This window comes from Podarcis pityusensis (genome assembly GCF_964106645.2).
Source record: "Podarcis pityusensis genome assembly, chromosome: 3".
Classification (NCBI taxonomy): Eukaryota; Metazoa; Chordata; class Lepidosauria; order Squamata; family Lacertidae; genus Podarcis; species Podarcis pityusensis.
In genome coordinates, this window is record NC_138026.1 from 102,210,660 (window position 1) to 102,235,877 (window position 25,218).

The following is a 25,218-nucleotide window of genomic DNA, read 5'->3' on the forward strand; positions in this document are numbered from 1 at the left end:
TGTTGTTTTCTTTAAAGAGGGATCTACTGTGCCTTAACATGACGGGCAGAAAAATCAACAGGTGAAGTTCCTCCCAGTCTTCCTATGGCTCCACAGAGTAGGAGCGATAGAGATGAGAGGGAAGCTTCGTCGGCTATATTCCTTCTGCTATGGTGGTGGAGAGTCTTCAGACCACGTCTTCCCCACTTTGAAAAGAAACGCTCAAAGAGGTCATATAAAACTCCTGCAAGCCTCGAAAGCTTCCCAAGTCCATCTCCCCTCACAGTTGCCGCAGCTTACCCGACCGCGCAACGTCCCTTAGCCCTTATCAAAGATGGCGCCCAATGTCCCTCCTCTCCCTCCGGGCTCCATGGGAGGTTCTCTGTCACAGCTGCTGCTGGAAAAGATTGAGGCGAAAGCTCTGAGGCGGCTTCCCCCTTCCCCCCCATGTGCTCTCCCTCTCTCAGTGAGGCGGCGGGTCGCTCGGGGCTATCCTTTCCCCGCTGCACTTCGCTTCCCACCCCGCCTCACTCTTTTTATAGATCTATTCTTTTTGGCGCGCTCTCCCTCAAGTTTGAGCCCCGGCGCGAGCCGCTCCCGCCATGAGCGCTTCTCCCCCAGCTGACAGGTGTCAGGCAGAAGGAGAGGAGGGAGACGCCGGAGGAGCCCGGGAAGGAAGCCGGCAGGCAGCCGCCCAAGCCCGCTGGGTGCTCCTCAGACAGGTACCTTTCCCTTTCCCAGCCAGGGACGTCGTTATCCTCCTCACCATCCTCATCGTCAGGGGGTCCTGCCTGTCTCTCCGTCTCTCTCTAGCACCTTCTGGGTCAGCGAAGGGCTTCCGCCGTCATCATTTCACTTTTATTTTTCACAGTGCCCCGCGAGGAGAGCCCCATTTCAGCGACGGGGGTGGTGGTGGGGAAATGAGATAGGGGCATGACTTCACGCAGATCGCAAAGTTGGAAGGGACCCCAAGGAGGACCATGTAGTCCCGTGGTTCCCAACGTGGGGCACACGCCCCACAGGTGGAGAGGCAATTTAATTTTCAAGGGGGGCAATTCGAGAATGAGTTATTAACAGTGAATGATGACCTTATAGGCTTCCTTCAGGTGAATAGGAGTTCACTTTTTGAATAATAAGAATTATATGTGTGTGTGTGGGGGGGGGGGAAATCAGGATTTTAGAGATGCTTAGGTGAGGCATGGCCAAAAAAAAAAAAAGGTTGGGAACCACTGATCTAGTCCAACCCCCTGCAATGCAGCTGTCCCATACAGGGATCGAACCTGCAATCTTGGCAATTATCAGCACCATGCTCTACCAGGCATGGCCAAACTTGGCCCTCTAGATGTTTTTGGGACTACAATTCCCATCATCCCTTACCACTGGTACTGTTAGCTAGGGATGATGGGAGTTGTAGTCCCAAAACATCTGGAGGGCCAAGTTTGGCCATGCCTGCAACTTGCCCAAAGTGCCCTCCCTCCTCTTGAGGTTGTGAATGAACCAAAGTGCAATATACCTCCCCTCCCGCTGTTTCTGTTAGTAATATAATTTATTTCAATTTTTATCCCGTCCTTCAAGGAGCTCCTGGTGGATGTTCGTGGTTCTAGTCAATGTTTCTATCCTTGCAACAATCCTGTGAAGTAGGTTAGGTTGAAGGAGAGTATTGGACTCAAGGTTGCCCATTCATGGCTGAATGGTGACTCTTGTCTCGAATCTTCCCAGCCCTGATGCAACCCTCTAACTCAGGGGTCTGCAAACTTTTTCAGCAGGGGATCGGTCCACTGTCCCTCAGACCTTGTGGGGGGCCGGACTATATTTTGAAGGGAAAAAAAGAATGAATTCCTATGCCCCACAAATAACTCAGAGATGCATTTTACATAAAAGGGCACATTCTACTCATGTAAAAACACGCTGATTCCTGGCCTGTCCGCAGGCCGGATTTAGAAGGCGATTGGGCCAGATCCGGCCCCCGGGCCTTAGTTTGCCTATCCATCCTCTAACTAACCCAGCCCATTCCAACCTGCTTCCCTCCAGATATTTTGGAATACAAATCCCATCAGCCCCAGCCAGCATATGCAAAAAAGCTCTTCTAACTACTAAACCACGTTGGCTGTCCAGAACACCCGTTCTCTAACATTTTAGCATAGTGTTTTGCTTTTCTGGTTTATTCACCCATGTTGCTAGGCAAGAGAGTAGTTAAAAGATCAACCTCCTCCCACTCTTCAGTGAGCTGTAGAGAGTTCAGTGGATATGAGTGCTGAATTTGCTGTTACTGTGTTTAAGTTGCTTTTAATGAGCGGTGTGATAATTTTATTGTTGGAATTTATTCTATATCTCTGTTTTGGCTTTTCTGTGGCCCGCTCTGATATTGCAGTAATAATGAAAAGTGGGTAACAATATTCTAAGTGAATAAGTGGGAAATGTGGTGTATTTTGTGTGTGCAAATGCTCTATGGCACAGAGCCTTTTGTCAATCAAAATACTGCCCTTTGAAGCTGATCCCTGTCGTAGTTGCAGGGCACAGCTGCTCCCCGTGGCTGCCACAATGTGTGGGAGCCACTCGCAAAGGTGCATTTGCGCCACTGTCAGCATCATGTCTCCTGAAGCGCTGTGTGGTTGCCTCCCCTCAGAAAGCATACTGTATAATTGGGAAACGTTCAGAAAAGGGCAACTTAAATTATCAAGGAGGATGGAGCAGCTCCCCTATGCAGAAAGTTTGCAGCATTTGGAACTTTTTAGTTTAGAGAAATGGGACGCGGGTGGCACTGTGGGTTAAACCACAGAGCTTAGGACTTGCCGATCAGAAGGTCGGCGGTTTGAATCCCTGCGACAGGATGAGCTCCCGTTGCTCAGTCCCTGCTCCTGCCAACCTAGCAGTTCGAAAGTACGTCAAAGTGCAAGTAGATAAATAGGTACCGCTCCAGTGGGAAGGTAAACGGTGTTTCCATGCGCTGCTCTGGTTCGCCAGAAGCGGTTTAATCATGCTGGCCACATGACCCGGAAGCTGTACGCCGGCTTCCTTGGCCAATAAAGCGAGATGAACGCCACAACCCCAGAGTCGGCCATGACTGGACCTAATGGTCAGGGGTCCCTTTACCTTTAGTTTAGAGAAAAGTCGACTAAGAGGAGGATAGAGAATTCTCTCTCTCTCTCTCTCTCTGTCGTACCACTAGAACTCATGGACTTCCAATGGCGCTGAATGTTGGAAGATTGAGGACAAATAAAATAAAGTACTTCCTTACACAACACATAGTTAAACAAGAAGCAGCGATGGCCACAAAGGATTACAGAAATTCATGGAGGAGAAGGCTATTAGCAGCAACTAGCCATGATTGCTGTGCTCCTTCTCCATGGTCAGAGGCAGCAATGCTTCTGAATACCAGGTGCTGGAAACCACAGGAGGGCAGAGTGCTCTAGTGCTTGGGTCCTGCTTGTGGATTTCCCACAGGAATTTTGGTCAGCCACTGTGAGAACAGGATGCTGGACTAAGATGGCCCATTGGCCTGATCCACAGGCTCTCCTTGTGTTCTCTTAAGTGCCTGAAAAAGAACCTTAAATACTCTGTAGCACAAAGTTTAAAAATTGGCAAATTTATATGTCACTGTATTGAAATGTGAGCTTTTAGGCAAGATGTTATTAAGAAGTTTCAAGAAGTAAGTAAGTTTCTGTGAGGAAAGTCTTTATCAGTTAATAAAGAGTGTTGTACAATATTAGACTTTCTTCAACCTTGTTAAGCGGTTATGGTCAAAAGAATAAACACTATTTGTGCAAGTGTTACTTAAATTGTATTTTTGATGTTGTGAACTGCCCTGAGATCTATGGATGAAGGGCGGTTTACTATTATTATTATTAAATTGGGTTGTGCATTTTAATAATTGTAAGGGTTTATTTGCAGAAGCATGAGCTGCAACATTAAATAACTTGGATCAGTTAATATATAATTCCAGTGTCACAGACTAAGTTGACATTGGGTGATATGAATCTTCAAGCACAATGGGAAAGTTTATGTGCCATTTCTCAAGTGCTAGGAAATCAAATTATCTATATGCACATGTGAATCAGCTGCAATTCAAAAGTAAAACCTATGTTGATTAGAATGTATGCTCACTTTTATTGAAAGTTCCTATGGGATGAATGACTCCCTTCTGCGAGTCCAAAATTGACTAATGGGCCCATGATTTTGGAGCAGTAGCCGATTATACTCTGCCTATCAGAATTTAACCTGAGCTAAACTGTCACAATGTAGCAAGCTCCTGTTTCATTAGAAGCTCAATATCAAAATTACATTTATCAGTCCTTATGCTAGTTACCACAGCTTTCCTAAATCCTGTGATGGATACTGGGAGTAACTAACCAAATTAACTTTTACTACTTTTTAAATATATAACCACAATAAATCTTAAACAGTATAATTATACCACTTTAAAATGAATGTCTCACAGTGGGTAATAGTACCTGTTTCTCCAAAAGTAGAGTTAATTAAATGTATCCTATTCAGATGCACGCCTGTGGACAGGAATTTTAGAAATGCATGAAGTTACACCAGGGGCAAGCAGTCCAGTGCCTGCAAGCCTTTGTTAGAATAGCAGGAATTATAACCTATTAAAATATTTAGTTTAATTAAATATTAACTACCGTAATTTGTTTTCCTGCTGTTCATTACCAAGGAGTCTTAGGACAATCAAAATGAAAAACCATAACAATAAAATGTTTAAACAGAAAATAAGTTTAAAAGAAGCATAAACCATGCCATCACACACAAACGGTGAGAGGCCTAGATTAAGCAGAGTATTTCTGAAAACAACAGCCAAGAAGGACCAGACTTCTTAGTTTTGAAATATAGCTGTGTGGCTTTCAACTCTGTGTCCTTGAACCAAGGGGAAAAAGTTATAGAATATAGTGTGGTGAAATCATCAATCTGTGAGACTAGTCTTCTGTAAGGCTTACTGCTTTTCTGGGCCACTTTTAGACCAACAAACAATAAAGGGCTTCATTTAAATTGTGCTAATATTGTATAGCAATGAAAAACGAATACCTGACATAAACACAATTCACAAATCAGGGTTATTTCTAAGATGACGCTGCTTACCAGCACATTTCTTATTTTGGAATTTAAGCTTTTAATTTGTTATGAGCCTGCCTTGACAGGGTTAACCCTGAAAAGTGGCCTATAAATACTGAAATGAAATTAATGAAACAGGGTGTCCTAGCAATGAGAGCTGAAGTGGATAAAAAAATTATAGAACACCAACAAAAGTGCAGAACAGTCCTTGAACCATATTCTTGGTTCTTTCAACAGAAAATAACATAATGGATATTTTTGAAGAACATTTACTTAACCTCTGCAAGTTGTGTCTCCTGGAGGTTCATACATTCATCGTTTTGATCTTAATCATATAATGGCAAAACATTTCTTCCAATAAGAATAATGATACCAAATCTTGTCAGTGAAAAAGGATCATGTTTCAAGTTGATGAAGGTAAAAACGATATCACACATTGCTGCATCTTCTAGGTTTACAGTGCGTGGCTTTAGTGTCTTTCAGGCACCTAGTTTTTGAACCATATGCTGCTTGTTATGACTCAGATGTCTTGCATTTACTGGTTCATACCCCATAAACATAGATTTTATATAGCTGCTGCTTGATAGTTTAGGGCTCTGCTGGAATGCACTACTATAATTTAACTCTGTTATGTCGTGGTCAGCAGCAGTTACTAGCATTTCACCCTTAACTTATTTTTCTTTCCTACTGCTTCCTTCTAGATGTGAAGGTAGCTCTGCATGTTTTGTGAAAATACACACTCAGACTTGGACTTCTATTCCAGTCCGTGTAATCATACCCACTTCCATATTTATCCACTCCACTCTACTAATATGCTTGATTTTACCCCATAAATCTACGAGATAGGCACTTCTACCATTCTCACAATGTTTGCCACAAAGACTGTATTAGCATATAACGCAAAGCCATAAATTATGTGCCTGAACAGTGTGTTGCTGCATACAGCCCAACCTCTCCTGCTTTGCACCCCCCTTTATGTGAGGGGCTCAGCATATCACAAAGATATGACACACAGATCTGGGATTGTGGGTTGCTAGGTTTTAACAAACCGCGGTTGCTAAGCCAAAATCAAACCATGGTTTAGGGCTGGTTGCCTGTTGTGATTTGTTAAGATGGAACAAAGCACGATCCTGCTGCTTGAACTTCATGTTAAGCTATCCACTGCATAGTTTGATTACCGGCTCATAAGAAGGGAGAAACAAATGGGAGCATTACTAAACCATAGTTTATGGCTTTTGCAAACATGACTTGAATCCATAAACAATTTTTGTGGTCTGCGTATATTTCAATTAATCAATGATATTATATACTTTGTCATAAGTTTTATACTGGGCACTGCAAGCTTAAGCATGCCTCACTCTTCACAGGACTCTGACATTTCAGAATGGATTAAAAAAAATAGCATGTCTGCAGGTGAATTAAAATAATACTTGTTTTAAAATGGTAAATTAAGCCAGAACTCATTCAAATGAATGTAAAGGAAAATGCATTAGATACCGAACACCCACCTTTATTTTGGATGCAAATAGCTGGGAGAATGCCAGTATTTCTGTAGCTCTTTTTTAAAAAAAATGACTGCCCAATACTATCAAATGAAATACTTCCCATTCATTTTCTACAGTTGGAACTAGTCAAGAATTTAGGTTATAGCTTTGTGGATCAGCTTTCTTTATTTCTTGTGCTTGTCTGTTTCCTTAGTGACCATTCTCATTTGCTTTTCTGGATAATGTGCTTGTTGTAAGGGTCCCTGGGGCGCATTCATTTAGAATGGCTGTATAAGGTAAGTTAGTGATCCTTGAAGTTCATTTAGAGGGCATCATGTAAACAGAGAACACTGTCTCTCAACCTTTTCAAAGCCTCATGTTAGCCAGCCTTGAACAGGTTTGTCACCTTTTGCTTTTTCATCTTTGTTTCTAAAACAGCTAAACGGTTTATACCACAGGGCAATAGAAAAAATGAGGTTTGTAAATGCTTTGAGGAGATTGAAAGACACAAAATGTTAATGCACTGCCATACTATCAGTTTTTATAACATAGCTACTGTTATGGTTAATCTGTTTTTCCCTGTGTCTTGCTGAAATGTTGATAACTGAAAGCTTTATAATGAGAGATTTCATTTGATCCTAGAGTTTTGCTGAATGGGCAGAGGAACCCTATGGCCTATTTAAGAGGGCTGTCACTATATTGGAATTTAGATTGACATAACTAATTTGGGTCCTAAACTCTCCCAGCAGTAGTGTCAAAAGTACAAATATAGGAGAAAAAGTGGCAATATAAAAATGCCAACCACTCTCATAGCATGCCTTATAACTCTGTTGCCACCCACCAAACAGTGTTGCTCCCAATGTTGCCACCACATTAGTCATATTTTTCAGGGCCAGACAAAGAAGGAATAATGGGCCAGTGGTTAGGACCAGCGGCGTAGCGTGGGTTGTCAGCATCCGGGGCAAGGCAAGTAATTTGCGCCCCCTAACCCGGGGCAAGGCAAGTAATTTGCGCCCCCTAACCCCTAACCTGCCGCTGCTGCCAGCTTCTTCTTGCTGCTGCCTGGTCTGGTCTGGTGTGGTTCTCTCCTGCGCTCAGCGCTGCGCTGGGCGGCCGCTGCACTGTCCCTCCCCCAGATAGTCCCTCGCTCTCTCTCCGCACCGCACGCCTGGCACCCACCCCCTCCACAGTGGGCGGCGACCCAGCGGCTCGGATCGGATTCGCACAGCCAGCACTGCAGTGAAAGAGAGTGAGTGAGCCAGGTAGGGGCAGAGAGCTGCGAGTGTGAGCGCCCCCCCCCAGATGTTGCGCCCGGTGCGGCCGGCCCCCCCTGCACCCCCCACGCTACACCACTGGTTAGGACGCCTGCACATCAGACCCAGAGATTATAGGCTTCACAGAAGAAAGGGTCAAATATTGGTGCACTACCAGTTATTCCACACAGATTATGTGCGTGTAACTCCAAGCAACAGAAATGCAGGCATAACTCTGAGTTGCGCACCCAGGCCCTGTGAACACCCCCCTTCCTGGGCATCAACAATTAAATGATCACACGTAACAACATTCTTTGGTTCAGATTGGGTCACAACTTATTGATTACAGATGTAAGTGGCTTTGACTTAGGCATTGGGCATAACTGGTATCAATAGTCCACTTGCGAGTTGATTCTCCAAGGGGTTGAACTTCCTTCAGGAGAGGCTATTGCATCTCCCAATGACTGAGGTCCCAGCAGGGAATCAGCAGAGGCAACGGGACGTCACCATGCCACAACACAGCACTACCAATTAAATTGTAAGCTGTATTGTGCTTATGCTGAGTGTTTAGTAGCAATCCTATTCTTGGCCAACCAGCATAATTTGAGGATAGGGTTGCAGTGTTAATTGAATTTGAGTTAAACTTGATTAGGCATTTCTGCCATTTAAAAAAAAAAAAAGATTATGTGAAACAGATTTTTAATTAGATGAAAGAATGACTTTTAGGAGGTATGCAAAGTCCTTATTAACCAAATAAGAGAGAATGTTTTTCATAAACTGTGTGGCCCTGGTTATCAGCTAGATCAGGGTTGGGGAACCTATGGCCCTCCAGATGGTGTGGGGCTCCCAACTTCCACCATCCTGCTTTTGTACTGTGGTCCTCCTTGGGGGCTTCCCATAGGCATCTGGTTAACTTTTGTGAAAACAGAATGCTGGACTAGATGGGCCTTTGACCTTTCCAGCAGAGCTTTTCTTTTGTTCCTATCCCTGGTCATGTTGGTTGGGGCTGATGGGCATCCAACAAAATCTGGAGGACCACAGGTTCCCCATCCTTGATCTAGATTGACTAACTTGAGACAAATTCAGCATGATGACATTGTGTCATTGCCATCTTACCTACATTGCTCCTGTACTTGCTCCCCACACTTCTAGTTTTGGGTTGCCATCCTATCCCTCACCTGCCCACACAGCTCCAACATTCCTGTGTCCTTGTAGTGTGTATTGCATTACATTACTTTCATGGTTATAAAGATGTCAACAATAGCTGCTAGCTTGCAATTACCTCGGTGTGAGACATTTTAAATTTGAATAATTGCTGTTGAGCTTTAAAGCTCTGTATTGTAAGTGGTTAAATTTTCATGACTTTTTTTTTAACCAAAGGTTCTGAAGAAAAAACACTTGAAGAATGTTCACCTTCCACAAGTATCAGTAAGGAGGTTTGCTTCATTCAGTCTCTTCTCAGTAACAGAAGAGGAGAGAAGGGTGGCAGAAGATGACCAAGGAACCTGGCTTCAGTACAAAAGCATCTGTTATCCTGAATATAGTATATCCTTGAAGTAAGTATTCTTCTGTTTTTGCAGGTACTGTCTATGCCTGCCACATGTCACTTTTGATTGTCCCTTTTCAATTTTCATTTTTAGTAGTTTAAATAATTTAGGCACATCTTAAGATTTGATGAAATCATTATATGAATTTCAATATTCAGTTGAATTTGCTTTGTCCAATTCAATATGCATTGCTGTGGTCTAAACCACTGAGCTCTCGTTGTTCTGTCCCAGCTTCTGCCAACTTAGAAGAAAGAAAGCATACCAGTGCAAGTAGATAAATAGGTACTGCTGGCACATGTGTACCTTCCCGCCACAGCAGTACCTATTTATCTACTTGCACTGGTATGCTTTCTAACTTCTTGCACTGGTTGCATTCTCATATGTGCCACAAAACACATATTTGAGCTGATTTTTGTGTTTATGCAGGAGAGAATTTGAAACAGTGTATTTGGAACTTTAATGGGGAAAGTGACTTGGGAGTGGTTTGGAGCATAGATGTGGCAGGAGGGGAGAATACTATGTACCCCCCCTGTCAATTTTGTGCACCAAATGTTCCTCCCAAATGTAAGGGAGCTCTTGGGCTCATGTTCAAGTGTGTAAATGCAATGTGGTATTTGCCCTAAGGATGGAACTAAATGTGATGGTGGCAGACCTGGTGTCATATCCCCAGAGTCCAGCAGTGACCAAAATACTGCAGAGGCTGCAGAGTCATTAGCTAAGTAAGGAGCCAGACTAGGTATCTTGATCTGTGCCTAATGCTGGTGACCAGGGATCTGGTACATCTGAGGCTGGCAGGAGCCCCCAGGACCAGACCCCATAGTGTCAAGGTCCATAGAACGGGAGCTGGGACCCTCAGTGGGTGTCTTCACCTTCCTCCCAATCTACTCGCTGTCCCTATCATGTAGTGAGTGCACCAGGTGGGATACCAGGGAGCCCAGAAATCCCTGTCTGCAGGCCAGAGGGTTGGCCCTAAAGGATACAGTTCTCACAAAAGGAATAGAGACTTGGATAGGTAGACTGGAAGCAGACTACTGCTATCATTTGTCAGGGCAAGTTGCTTACTTACTGCATCTGACTTGTCTTGCCACCATGCCCCACGGCCTTCTTCACAAGGCCAGGCTTGGACACCTGTGCCTTCAAATGCAAGCACAGGTGAAGCAGATGGAGGATTTCAAGGGGGAAAGCAGCACGCTCAGTGGGAGTGCTGAACTTCTTGCCTTTATGCTACCTCCTGCAATCTCTCCCACATGGCATTTCTCCCAACTGGCGCATTTCTGGTCTTGGAGCCTAGCTGCGACCATAGTGGCTGGAGGAAGGGATATGGAAGAAATCACCCTTGCCCACTTATTATTTTTTCACCTGAAATGGATCCCTCTGAGCCGTTTAATGACAATCTGAGTTTAGTTACACTTGTCTGCTGCAATCATTTTAGTCCCACTCTTGGTACTACCATCAGGATTACAATCCATCTCATCTTGTCTTCATGGCATTTTTTTAAATTTTAATATATTTTTCCATAATCCAGCTTTCTCTCATAGTAAACTGGCTATCGGAAAATATCAGAATACATTTGATGGCCAAACAGAGAGATGTTCTCAGCAAGGAGAATTTGAGCATGCTGTGGAATCCCACTGAAACCTCTGATGCAACAGCTCGCACAAAGCAGCTATAAAACCCTGCGGGAACTATAGACTGTACAAGATTTTGACAGTCCTGATAAAGCACTTCATAAATGAGTTACCAAAGTTAGATTTATAGTTTTCTTTCTATCATTTATTTGACTCCACACACTTCTGAAGCTTGTACTTCATAGCAGGACAGCAGTAGCTTAAACAACCTGAAGGCTATACTTTTTTCCTGTAGCCCCTTATTAAGCCTGCTGTGGATGCTGAGTTTTATATTTCCTGCCTAGAAGGTATTGTTCCGGAGGATCTGACTGAGTTTACACAACTTAGAAATCATTGAATGGCACCAGTTCTTAGTGGAAAAGGACATACACATATAAAGTTTAATTTAAAGTACATCTTATTAAATATTAGCTGAAGTTGCCCAGGAATTCGAAGAACCTCCCAACTATTGAAATTTATAAATGGATAATGTAATTTTACAGCTTTACACACACCCTGATCTAAGGCCCTGATCTGACCTGGGAGTACCTGATTTGGATGCAGCCCAGAATTGATTCAGAGTTCAATTTTTATTAAGGTTTAAAAAATCCTATATAGTCAGGAGCGAGGGAGGAGAAGGACCTCGTGACCACACTGCAGAGAGCAGGAGAAATCAGTCCTGCTGGGTGTTGCTTTGCAAACACATACCCTGTAAGAAACATATTGGTGAAGCAGACCCTTGCAGCCAGGACAACTGAACCCTTGGCACACAATTCCTGCAGCACTGCTGCATGTGCTTAGCTGCTGTGCCAGGTCTGCTTGGACTCGCCCTTCTGCCGTCCCTGCTTTTCACATCATAGCCTGCAGTGTGTCCTGCCTAAGTGTGGTTCAGGCTCCAGCTGCCCTGCCGCCTCCTACTCCTTCACTGCCCTGCTGCCTCCTACTCCTTTACTGTAGCTTATCTGGCTGCCATGGCTGCTGCATTGTGGTAAATGGACCCACCACTACTTTGAATCCACATGGCAGACTGAACCATCCCAATCTGCTCCAGTTTGGGTGCCTCTGAAGATATTATTGTCTAATTGGTGTGGTGATGTCAAACTGCTGATTTGGGTGCCTCTGGAGAGATCATCACACTTTTTTGAATAGTGATTGCTTTGTCTATGTTTATGAATGGTTGGATGCCATTTTGAATCAAGATGGTAGACCAAATCTTTCATAATTGCCAATTTTAGCAACTGATTCAAAAGTGCACTTCCCCCACCAGAGCAACGCTGGGTACACGGTTGCTAGTTTTTAATATTGCACACTTTTAACATTACAGTGGAACCTCGGGTTATGGTGGGGATCCGTCCCGGAGGCCCCGTCACAATCCAAAAACGACGCAACCCAAAGTGTTGCGTCTGTGCATGCGTGCGTGTGATTTAGCATCTCTGAAGGAGCGTCTCCACCTCCATCGTTCTGCCCGGATACTGAGGTCCAGCGCCGAGGGCCTTCTGGCAGTTCCCTTGCTGCGAGAAGCCAAGTTACAGGGAACCAGGCAGAGGGCCTTCTCGGTAGTGGCACCTGCCCTGTGGAACGGCCTACCACCAGATGTCAAAGAGAAAAATAACTACCAAACTTTTAGAAGACATTTGAAGGCAGCCCTGTTTAGGGAAGCTTTTAATGCTTAATAGGTTATTGTATTTTAGTGTTCTGTTGGAAGCCGCCCAGAGTGGCTGGGGAAGCCCAGCCAGATGGGTGGGGTATAAATAATAAATTATTATTATTATTATATTAGTGCTTCTGCGCATGCGCAAACACTGTGGACCCTTAACCTGTTCCGGTACTTCTGGGTTTGCGCCGGTCTCAAGCTGAGGGTGATGTAAGCCGGAGGCAACGTAACCCGAGGCTCCACTGTACTCCGTTCTATCTATCTTACAACTTACGAGTGAAGAACTGTTCCTTGTGGTAATAACTCCCAGGTTTGGAGCATGGTTCTTCTTTATGCTAACGTTCCCTAGGATAAAGCAGATTTTACAGAGAAACTTGATAAAGGCAGCTTTGAGTTTTCCCATGTCCCAGGATTGTTTCGCAAAGAGCCCATTGAGCATCTTAAGGCTGTCAGGAATTATCTTGACAAGGCTAAATACTATAGAAAGTTCACAAGGTTGTCTGTGGCTCATGGCAAAAAGTCTAAAGGGCAAGCTGTATCAGTTCAAGGGCTATCAACATGGATCAACTTGTGTATTCAGATATGCTATGAACCAAGCTGGAGTTGCTGCACTAGGCTTAAAGATAGTTTTGCAAGGCAAGTGGCATCTTTTATTGTATGCTGGTTGTCATGACCTTCCAAATGTCTGACTTGAACATTAGAACTGAGAAATGTGCAGGTCTGAGACCAAGTCCAAAGTAGATGTTCAGTTAGCTATAAACACTAATACACTCAAGGTCATAAGAAGTTCCAAATTCTGAAAATTATCAAGCTTTAGCCATATGTAAGATTCACAGCAGGACTATAGCCAACATTTGTTCATTGTTCCTTAACTTCCTTCCGACTAACAGTACTGCTACGTTACCTGCAAGCACTGGCGGAGGAAGAGGAGTGCGGGGGGAGCGCACCGCCCCCGGCAGCACAATCCCGGTGGGGTGCCATTGCGGCTGCCCACCCGCCTGCGGTGGGTGCCACACCCTTGCGGGCAGTGCACCACGCCCCCACCTGCTCTCCGCCCCTCGGTGCCGGAGCATGAAGCTCCACCACTGCCCGCAAGGGGACCAGAAGCCTGTTTGTAAATAGCTTCACTATGATTAATAGACTTAAACCTTCCCCCTCCCCAATATGCCTTTTTCTTCCTGCCTGTTTAAACCTTTTAAAATCGGCTGTTGGGGTTCTTGAGTGTGCTTCTGCCAGACTCAAAGGGATATTTCTCCCCTCACATGCCCATATTGTTTGGCTTCACACTTTGTGCAGACGTCAGTGGATATCTGAATGAGGCAAGCAATCTGCCAGTTCCCTTGGGAGGGACGGGGAGGTTAATTGTTTCCTCATCCCCATAACTAAAATTAAACACTCAGAACCTTGGTAACAGCCTTGCCCCGAGATTAGAGGCAGGAGGACTAGTGGTAGCAAATTTCAGTTTGGAGATTTTTCTGGAGCTATTTCTGGTCCCTACTCAGGGAAGGAGGGCGCTTGCAGTTCTGTCTCACAGTTCCAATACAGATCCTTGGAAGACCACATTGATATACCCTTCCATTGTGAGAAATGTATTATCATTCCTTCTTCCTATTCTTTAACCACTTACTAATCCATAAGAGGACCTTCTCTTATCTTATGACCACCCTCCTATGTTTGCTCATGAATTAAAATATTGGAAAAAAAACATTAGCACAGCGCTTATGGTGGTAGTCTCTTCCCTTGATGGCTCTGGAGAATTGTGATAACTCAAGTGCCCATGGAAGAGGTTTTAGAAGGAGTTTATTGTTATTAAAAGGTTTTCTAACCTGCACTTCATCAACACAGATGCCAAGGTGGGGTACAGCAAACAATATAATAACCAATTCCAAACACGAGCAACAGTGAAACATTAAAACAAATCCATCCAAATAAACATAACCAGTAATATAGGGGAAGCTAAAAGAAAAACCAAGGTGGACTCTGCAATTACTCTCTCTAGACAGCATCTTAAAAAGCAGAGACATCACCTTGCCAACATAGGTCCGTATAGTTAAAGCTATGGTTTTCCCAGTAGTGATGTATGGAAGTGAGAGCTGGACCATAAAGAAGGCTGATCGCCGAAGAATTGATGCTTTTTAGCTATGGTGCTGGAGGAGACTCTTGAGAGTCCCATGGACTGCAATAAGATCAAACCTATCCATTCTGAAGGAAATCAGCCCTGAGTGCTCACTGGAAGGACAGATCCTGAAGCTGAGGCTCCAATACTTTGGCCACCTCATGAGAAGAGAAGACTCCCTGGAAAAGACCCTGATGTTGGGAAAGATGGAGGGCGCAAGGAGAAGGGGACAACAGAGGACGAGATGGTTGGACAGTGTTGTCGAAGCTACCAGCTTCGACCAGCTAAACTGTGGGAGGCAGTGGAAGACAGGAGTGCCTGGCGTGCTCTGGTCCATGGGGTCACAAAGAGTCGGACACGACTAAACGACTGAACAACAACAACAAAGCCGCAAGACTCTCACTTGGTTTTTAAAGGAACATATTTACACATAGAAAAGGCTACTGAAAGGTCATAAAGTTGTGGATAGCCGGCTAGGCCTCCTATAAAGTACTTGGAGTTATAGAATAATTGACCTACAGCACTGGTAGTGGAGATGCCAGATTTCCAAAAATTCTGAAGTCATGGGAGCAGGAATCCTGGGGTTTTTCTTTCTGCTAAAAAGAAATTGATTTTTTTTTTAAATGAAGTGAAGTATGTGTATTGTTTATTTACATACCTGTTCTAAAATTAAAATGCAATCCTCAATATGTCTACTCAGAAATAAGCCCTATTGATTCACTGGAACTTATTTGAAGAAAGTGTGAATAGGATTGTAACCTTGACAGAAAATGCTTTATGTATTACTGAATCAGTGTGCTTAGGGTTAACACATTTTTTCCCTGTCTTTGTGTTTGTAAAGCCTAAGATACGTTGAGAATAATCCTTGCCTGTCTTTTGGCCTGAACATCAGAAAGACATGCTTGGATTAAATAACCTTGCATAGCTTGAATGCTATGTGCCCTATTCACAGGAAGAGTCGAGTTGTGCAGGTTTCTTATTTATCAGCAGACATCTAGGTCTCTGAAAGAGATGAAGGTTGGAACATCCTTCCTTTGTATAGAACTATTGTTTCTATGGTGACTGTTGAATTGCTAAGTGTGTAGTCTTGATTTTGTCCTAAGAGTGGCAAAAAAGTAAAAAGTCAAGAATGTGTTTTTCATTGACTGAGGCACATATTTCATGTCACCCTGTCTCTTGGTGATGCAAGAATAAATTGCTGCTTTGTTGGAAATACCTTTCTATCTTTATAGAAGGAGTTGAGATGTATATTTTGTTATGATATATATTGGCCCTTACTTTGATTGCTCCTTGGAACATCGCAGATTTTAGTATACTAATGTATCAGGATTGCCACTTCTCATTTTTACATCTTTTAATGAAATTTACTTCTTTTTTTCCTTTTTTGAATATTTTATTAGTTGAATATAAGAACAACATATAGTCAAATGAAATTTACTTCTAATAGCAAACTCGGCAAAATGCTGTGGAAACAAAATGGGCTTACCCGAAAATGTAGTAGCAGTTTCTGTATCCTCTGAACACTGAACTACCCATATGTTCATAAGTTAAAAGAAAATAATAAATCCTGCAAACAGTCTGTCAGGGACCCCTGAACATACAGGTAATATGGAATGTTGAGGTGTCAGTTCAGAAACTAAAAGAGAAGGGGTGGAGAGAGAGGGAAGATTAAGACCAATAAATCACGTGCACAGACAGGCAATAGCATACATCTGGAGCCCTTGCACCTCTCAATCCATAAGGGCAATCTTATCTTCTGTAAATGAGGTTAAGTGGTACACACTCAGGTTTGCTTCCTCTGTCATGCTTCCAAGAGGTCTTGGTCTGCACAGGACATTGAGCTGATTTTTTTTAAAAACGTAAAGATTATTCCTTGGCAAAGAGTATTTCAAAATGAGAAAGAATGTGGAGATAGGTGTTTTGGAATTTCATAAAGAGATTTAAATAGGATCAGCTGTTATATTGGTATAATTGTGGACAAGATCACAGGAAGATGCTTCATACTGAGTCAGCCCTTTGGTCCATTTAGCTCAATAACGTCCATCTGTACTAACTGGCCTCATCATCACAGGATTTCAAACTGCATACTTTCCTAGCTCTGTTTGGAGATACCAGAGATTGAATTTTGGACCTATTGCATGCTGAGCGTGTATTTTACCACTGAGCCACGACCCTTCCCGAAAGGACCCTAGATATCCTTTTTGATGAACAGCACCGTTTAGGCAATGTTGGTGTGGAGAAATGTATATTGCAAAGAAATAGAAGTGAAGATCCTTCATCATGTGAAGAAAGATGATAAACCATAAAATAATGTTGCTTCCAATTCCATTTCAACTCTTGAACTTTCTGTTTTATAATCTTTCATCCTTTTTAACATCAAAGCATTTTCCACTGCACATTCTTTTAATCCATAGAACACTCTGTGCATAGTTTTGGCCATCGTTTGCCACTTGCAGAGGGTCTTTCTGGTGGATTTTTGCATTTATATCATGTAATGCCAGCATCCCGCCATGATAATTTGTCTCTCTGTTTTGCCAGTGCCTGTTGGAAGCATTTTGTGTCCTAGGACATCCAGAATCTTTCTTCAAATCCAGAACAGGCATAGGCTGTGCTCAGATGCAACACTAAGCCAAAAATCAAGGTTTAATAAGCCAGGCTATGCATGGACTGTGTGCACAGAGTTCCTTTGCGCCTAATTTCAATAAAATGACTGAAGAAACCAGGATTCAGCATTTAACCATAGAGTCCCATTACTGAGAAACTGAACAAAAGAGAACTGAAGAAAGAGACATAGATCTAAAACCTCAAAATGAGCCATCTGATTATGCCATTTCTTGGTTCAAATGGAGAAGCTCTTTTAAACGTCCTCATAGATTAAGGTTACCAGACGTCCCTGTTTCCCAGGGACAGTCCCCGGATTTACAAATCAGTCCCCATACAAAATCCATTGAAGTTGAAAAGTGTCCCCGGATTCGTTGAAAAAAATCTGGTAACCTTATCATAGATGGAAGAGAAAGCTGTCCATAGAAATCAATTGAGAAATCTTAGATTTTATTTGAGTTGAGTTACAAAAGGTAACTCAAGAGGGAGAAGAAGCAGAAAGCTACAAGGAATGGAGAAAGCGGGAGCCATGAGCGAGGGGGCGAAAGGCTCAATGAGTGACAGGAGAGCTGGGAGATAGGGCCTACCTTGTGTGTACACGCAGTGTGGTGTAGTGGTTAAAAGCGGTAGACTCGTAATCTGGGGAACCGGGTTCGCGTCTCCACTCCTCCACATGCAGCTGCTGGGTGACCTTGGGCTAGTCACACTTCTCCGAAGTCTGGAGAGCCTGGAGAAGAGGAGGTTAAGGGGTGATATGATAGCCATGTTCAAATATATAAAAGGATGTCACATAGAGGAAGGAGAAAGGTTGTTTTCTGCTGCTCCAGAGAAGCGGACACAGAGCAATGGATCCAAACTACAAGAAAGAAGATTCCACCTAAACATCAGGAAGAACTTCCTGACAGTAAGAGCTGTTCGACAGTGGAATTTGCTGCCAAGGAGTGTGGTGGAGTCTCCTTCTTTGGAGGTCTTTAAGCAGAGGCTTGACAACCATATGTCAGGAGTGCTCTGATGGTGTTTCCTGCTTGGCAGGGGGTTGGACTCGATGGCCCTTGTGGTCTCTTCCAACTCTATGATTCTATGATTCTAAGTCTCTCAGCCCCACTCACCTCTCAGAGTGTTTGTTGTGGGGAAGGAAGGGAGGAAGGAAGGGAAAGGAGAATGTTAGCTGCTTTGAGACTCCTTCGGGTAGTGATAAAGCGGGATATCAAATCCAAACTCTTCTTCTTCATCTCTCCTGAAAAAACTAGAACCTTAGCTTGTCAAAAAGGATTAGTTCCCCTTCACAAGGACACCCTTGGATGCCACTCCTTTACAGCAGAAGGTCTCTACGCTCTCTGAGGACTAACTGTTGAGTGAGCAGTTAGCCCTCAGCCACAGGCTTTGCCTAATGCAAGCACATCAGGGATACGCTGCAGCATTTTGTTGCAGGTTCCCTTTGTAACTCATTAAGTGCATGCTTGTTTTTGCAAGCTTAGGAATCAATATCTTCCTCTGTGTGCTCACAAATAAATTTATAATTTTGAACAGGGATCAGCAACCTAAGGCCCATGGGCCAGAAGCATTCCACGGAGGTCGTTTGACCGGCCCACAAGCCGCCCCTGAATTGAGTTGCCTGCTCGCGCACTGCGCTAAACTGGCACAGTGCACCGCAGCGTGGGGACTTGCTTCTGTGGCGACAAAAATCGCTTCTGCGCAGATGCCAAAAATTGCGGGCGCACACGTGATCCGGCCCATGGAGGGATCTCCGCGGGACTGATCTGGCCCAGGCAAGATAAACCTTGCTGACCCCTGATTCTGAACAATAAAAACTTCATATTTTCACAAATTTTTCTTGTTAATGTGTGATAATTTTAACACAGTATATTAGGGTTTTGAATGTCTTCTTTTTCTCCCTCTAGTGGTGAGACATTTTAAAAGATGTTGATGAAGGATGTAGGCTGTGAAAACCTGCGATGTTACCATTTTTTAAATTTATTTTTTTTTTAAAAAACAGGGATTGAAGGATAATTCTGCTTGTTTGATTATTATGATTTCTCCCCCTAGATTTAACAGCGGACTATTAAATGTTGAAGACGTTCTGACAAGTTTTGACAACACAGGAAATGTTTGTAAGTAATTTATGTTTCTTTACGGTGATGGCGATGATGTAGTTACACTTGGATGCAAAACATTTATGCTAGCATATTTGCCTGCAGTGCTCATCACAGTGCCATATTTGTCATGTGTTTGATTAGAGGTGGGCTATTCTCCATTCGATGCCCTTAGCCACTGGTGTACCACAGTGCTTTGCAGTATAAATAATAACATGCTCTTCTGTGTTACTCAGGTTCATTTTTTATGCTGCAGCCCCTAGGAATGTCTGTGCATGCATTTATGTAGCCTTCTCAAATCACTTTCCCCCCCACCACCAGCAATATGAGACATCAGTGAATATTTCCAAAGTTGCCCTGAGTTTCTGAGCTGTTCTCAGATGTGATCCTGGCTTTATACATGAAAATTGGCATGTGGCCTTTCAGATTGTTGTGTAAGCTTCCTGCGACATGCGATCAGTGCTTTCCCCCCCTAAAAAAAATGTTTAGGGGTACTCTCATTTTGACTCAAGAAAATCACCATTTTATCATTCAAATTGGGAAAAATAAATACAGTAAATGCACAAAAGTACAAAGATTCACAAAATGTTTAGGGGTATGCTTACCCCCAGAAAAAAAGCATTGCATGCAATATATATTATTCAAAGCCCTAAACCTGATTATAATTTCATATCTAGAAAATAGGAGTTGGTATCATCTATGATGTTTAATTAAAAAGTTAAAGGACCCCTGACAGTTAAGTCCAGTCGCGAACAACTCTGGGGTTGCGGTGCTCATCTTGCTTTACTGGCTGAGGGAGCCGACGTTTGTCCGCAGACAGTTTTTCCAGGTCATGTGGCCAGCATCACTAAGCCGCTTCTGGCAAAACCAGAGCAGCGCATGGAAACACCATTTACCTTCCCACCTATTTATTTACTTGCACTTTGACGTGCTTTTGAACTGCTAGGTTGGCAGGAGCTGGGACAGAACAACGGGAGCTCACCCTGTCGCAGGGATTCGAACCGCCGACCTTCTGATTGGAAAGCCCAAGGCTTAGTGCTTTAGGCCACTGATGTTAAATTAGGCTTGGTTTAATTTCACGTCTCCTTCCTAATCATGTTACATGATTGCCCCCACACCTTGGAAGACAGAAGATTGGCTCCTGATTGGGCAGCCCTGCCTGGGTGAGCTGTCCCCCAAGACAGACCAATTCGAGTCTCTCCCAAGGTGAGGTGTGGAGGGGCAAACTCTTCCCTTCTCAGGGTTGGTATGCCACTGTACAGCAACAGTTATGAATCTGTTGCTATGTGGATAATACATTTTAGAAAGAGTAAAAAACCTCTTACCTGCTAGTTAGCAACAGAAGCACTTTCTTCTATCTAGACAACTGTCAGCAATTCATCCTTCAAGTTGAAAGACCATTTGTCCTTTTGTTTCCTTCAGGAAATGTTTTGTAGCATCAATTAGGGCAGAAATAGACTTAGATGTTCATGGCTTTTTTCTCTAACTGTGTTGACTGCCTTGTGGTGGTTTTACTGTGGCATTGACACTGATGTGAAAGTGACAGCTGATATTGGGTTGCAAGTACACCCGGCCCTGCTTATAACCTCTAATTCACTAGAACGAAAAGCCTATTCACATAAGCAACAAATGGGGGTACACTGAATATCCGACTGTTCCTTGCCAGGCGTACCTTGCTTCCAAGCAAGGACTGCTGTACTTGTAAATAATCTGCAGCATTTCACTCACTCCGGAATTTGCCTTTTTTTATATTGTTGGCTATGGGAACAGGTTGTAAAATATATCACAACCCAGTCCTATGAAGAGCTGGAATGTCTCCCAAGTCCATGGATTTCAGTGCATGGCACATTTAATTGTCATAGCTTTGGGCTGCTCATAATCAATCCGCATACCTCCTTGTTGGTTTGCTTCTCTTTGCTGCTACAGATTGTCCAGCCCAAACTTCTTTCTCTCTTGCCTTCTTTCCTGGCTCATTCTCTGCCCTTTCCCCCACCTGCTGAACTTTTAAAGATATTTTAATAGGCATTGAGATTTCTTGGCTTTGAGTATGCAACTTAGGCATCAGTATGCCCTTCCCAGTGCTTTTGTTGGTTAAAACAAATGAGGTGCTGGTACACAAATCTTGATAAAAGTGCCATGGATGCCAGCACAAAACGGCTGCCATGGGCAGTAAAATGAAAATAGGTGTTGGTGCTGTGTGAGTACTTTGTGAGTACCATCACAAAAAAGCATTCTTTGTGCTCTTGAACCAGTTTTTTATTGCTGGTGACCCTCTGCACCCTCTCAAAGTAAAGACAAAGCTAACATTTTCTTCCCTGGGCAGTAGCATGAAACCATTCTTCTTTAACATTCATGCTTCACATAATACATAATTTTGTTCCTTGTAAATCTGAGTTTACCCAGGATTTTCAGATTGTGATCACTGCAAATAAGTGGCTTAGGGTGGCATTCATTGATAGTGATACTCAGAGTCAACCCACTGAAGTTAATGGAGATGACTAATTTAGGTTCATTAACGTCATTGAGTCTACTCTGAATGGGATTTAGTTGAATACAGCCCTCAGATTTTGATGGTGGGGAAAGCAAAATGTGCCACATCTCTGGGATATAATGGCATGGATGACCTAAACTGCTTTCTGAGCCCTTGATCTGGTTAGAATGATGGTCCCTTTAGTTGCCAGTCCTTTGGTATAGCCTTAGATAATGCTGACATGTAGTGACACTGGAAATGAACATGATATCTGGATATGAAAAGAAGTAAAGATACCATTTTGAAGAATAAAATTTCATATACCAAAGTAGTGCTTAACTTACATAATCTTTTTTCTGTTTACAAACACCAAACAGCCCATATAAAAATAAAAATATATTTCTATAGGTTGATCATAAAGTAAAAAAAAGCTAACATTGACTTTCATAGGCAGTAATATGAAACTGTTCTTAAATACACCTGATTCCCCTAAAAAAAACACAAAACCCCCTCCCCTTTGTTTCTTAGGAACCTGAGATTACACTTCATCGCACACTGACATTTCAGAAGCAGAAAAATGTCAATTTCACAAACTAACTTTTGACCTCGGAACAACAATAAGAACAACAAAATCTAAAGGATAGGTAATTGTGTAGGGAAAATGTTCAGGGCAATTCAGTCTCAACTTTGAAGCTTTCATCCTTTTTGAGTGCCTCAGGCTTTATTATGAAGTCAGTCCAAAGAGCGCTTAGAAAATGTGTTCTTGAAGTACTGCCAGGTATGAGAAGTAATTCACAAATTTACAGGAGAAAGGAGTTCCATGGGATTTACATGTTGCCAAGGGACTAATACCAGGACTGAGGGAGGGAACCCAAGGTGTGTGTGTGATTGCTGATGTCAGCAGAGTGTGAAGCTAGAGAACAAAACAACCGCAGGGGCTGAGAACACCATGGATTAAAATGGCAAACCTTATGATTATTGAACATGTATTATTCAAACACAGAATATTATTTTTATGGCAGTTTCTGACTGATATTTTTGGAAATGCTTTTATATTGCCTCTTTTAATATTTAATATTTTCCCCCTAGAGTGGTGGCCAGACTAATAATCAAATCACTCTTCTTCTCCCACCACCCTGATTGGGGTTTGCATTTAGAGAGTCCTTGTAAGAGTCAGGCTGTAAAAGCTGAACCGTTGCACAGGGAATAGATAGGTGTTCAGATACACGCATGAGATTCTTTGGATCCTTGCCCTGCAGTTTATATCTTGAGAAAAGCAACAATATTACTGGGTAGTGTTATGTACTGAAGTTCTCACCCTGGGCCAGCAGGGGATACTGTAGATAGTTTTCACTCAGGTCCACATATGCAAATAAGGGATCGAAAGTGACATTCAGTGATTGGAGAGTTACAGAAAGTTGTTACAGTTACGTTGTACTGGAGCTCTATATAAGCAGGCTGGCTGAACCCTTCAGTTCAGTTCTGACCTGTGAATAAACAAGAGCTGTTTGGAGAATCGCTGTCGTCTGATATGTTCACCCACAACTTAACAGGTAGCATCCAATGTATTCTGCTTCTACAATAGGTCTTAGCCTGCTTCTCTTTTCCCTGCACCACCCAAAAGTCTGCTCCAGGGGGAACCCCACTCTCTAGAGCATATTATGAGGGTGCTTGGGGAGGAGGAGAGGGAAGTTCTGTTGCACAAGTGGAACTCTGTTGCACAAGCAGAATGGTGGGGTTGAATACAACCCCTTGTCTTACTAACGCTGTAGATGCACATGTCCCCCCTCCATTCCAAAGTACAAGTCAATCGATTTACAAATACTGTGTTCCTTAACTACGGTACATCTTAGTCATTTTAGTGTGGCTTTACTATGCCAAAACGTTTTTCTTTCCTGCATCCTATCCCCAGTCCAACTCCCAAAGCAGAATGGTAGAAATGCACGCAGCATAAAGTAGACATTAGTTCAAAATGAGATGTTGCCACTAGCTGGCAGCATTATATTAAACATGAATAAACTTCATTTAAGTAATGTGTGTTAACATTCATCAGTAGCTGCTTGATGTGTGCCTGTGTGCACATGTGCACCCGTGATAGAAAATTAAATTGAACTAATTCTTACTGATTGCCTGTAATTCCTGAATCCTGATTCACAGTAAACCTGTGAAACCCTGCACCTTGGAATTTTGGTATGAATTGTAAAAATGTTCTTTTGAGCTTTCCCCTTTACAAAAGCATGCTGGAAAATAAAGTAGTGAGCAGAGAATTCTTTCTTTTTAAAAAAGAGTTTGGGAGTTAGTAATCAGTTCAGTTTTCTTACTGCCCTACTTAAAAGCTATCTGTGATCTATCCTTGTGATCTAGCTCTTTACAAGTCAGGAAGAAAAACTCAGTGTAAGTATGTACATGTTAGCATCTATGCATGCACATACATTCTCTGCTAAAATATATATGGATTTTTTAAAGGTTATATTAGGGCTCTGTATAAACAGCTTAGAGGTAACAGATGTCAACTGCTATTGTCTTAAGAGGGTAATTGCTAGAGTCCCATGTTTTGTTAGGTTATAATTGTATTTTGCGATGGTTGTCTATAGATATTGTTAGTCATTCATAAACCACTTGTAAAACGACACTGGCTTATTAATAAAATTCCTATTGAAATACTGATAGCTTGAGGAAGAAGGTTTTGAATGTTTTTATTCTCTTGATGCTCTTGCAAGCTGGTGGAGAGAATTTGCAGCAGCTGGGTGCGTTTAGGGATCCTAGCCAACATTTCTGCTGGCGATGGTGTGTCTAAACAGTATGGCAGACCCATCTTTCTGTGAGATAGGACTAAATGATGGAGTTCCGACCTTCCACTAATACTTAATGTTTGGTGAATTTGGTGCATATGTGGTTGGTTTCTGCCAGTACCGTGCCTATCAAATACATGTGAAAGAATTGTTTATGATGATCTTCATGCTTGATGGGCGCAGCTTAGTAGGGTTGCCACCTGTATAGTTTTAAGCTAGCCTTGCCATTGTGTTTCCCAGCTGTGCTTCCTCATACATATATATTTTAAACCCAGCTTCAGTACTAAACAAAGGGTAATTTGAAATGTGCACATGCTTAAATGAATTAATATATGCAAATTACCAGCGGCTTTTTATAGTAAATAAAGTGTGTGTGTGTCTGTGTGTGTGTGTCTTGTCCTCTGAGAGGGTAGAATCCATTAGTGTGCTGTTAATGTGCCCAAGGTAGTTCTAACTGATAATGGCTCAGGTGTTCAAGTGGCCCAAGAGCTTATGAAATCCTCTTGTTTATTCAGGACAGGACATTTAGTTTGTATGTTTGCAAGTACAGAATTAAAACTGTTG

At 42.8% G+C, this 25,218-nt stretch overlaps 1 protein-coding gene across 2 annotated transcripts in view; it reads left to right on the plus strand.

Annotated features, from left to right (window-relative positions):
• The first annotated feature begins 570 nt into the window (after positions 1-570).
• Positions 571-25,218, plus strand: part of CAMKMT (calmodulin-lysine N-methyltransferase) — a 233,931-nt gene continuing 209,283 nt past the window's right edge. Inside the window, exons 1-3 of one of the 2 annotated variants that reach the window (XM_080998182.1) lie at positions 571-701; positions 9,155-9,330; positions 19,346-19,410. In XM_080998182.1, the coding sequence (XP_080854308.1) occupies positions 582-701; positions 9,155-9,330; positions 19,346-19,410 (361 nt within the window). In that variant the 5' untranslated portion in view covers positions 571-581. Of the gene's footprint in view, positions 702-5,325; positions 5,455-9,154; positions 9,331-19,345; positions 19,411-25,218 lie in introns of those variants that run through there. The other variant, XM_080998183.1, reaches the window with a different exon arrangement.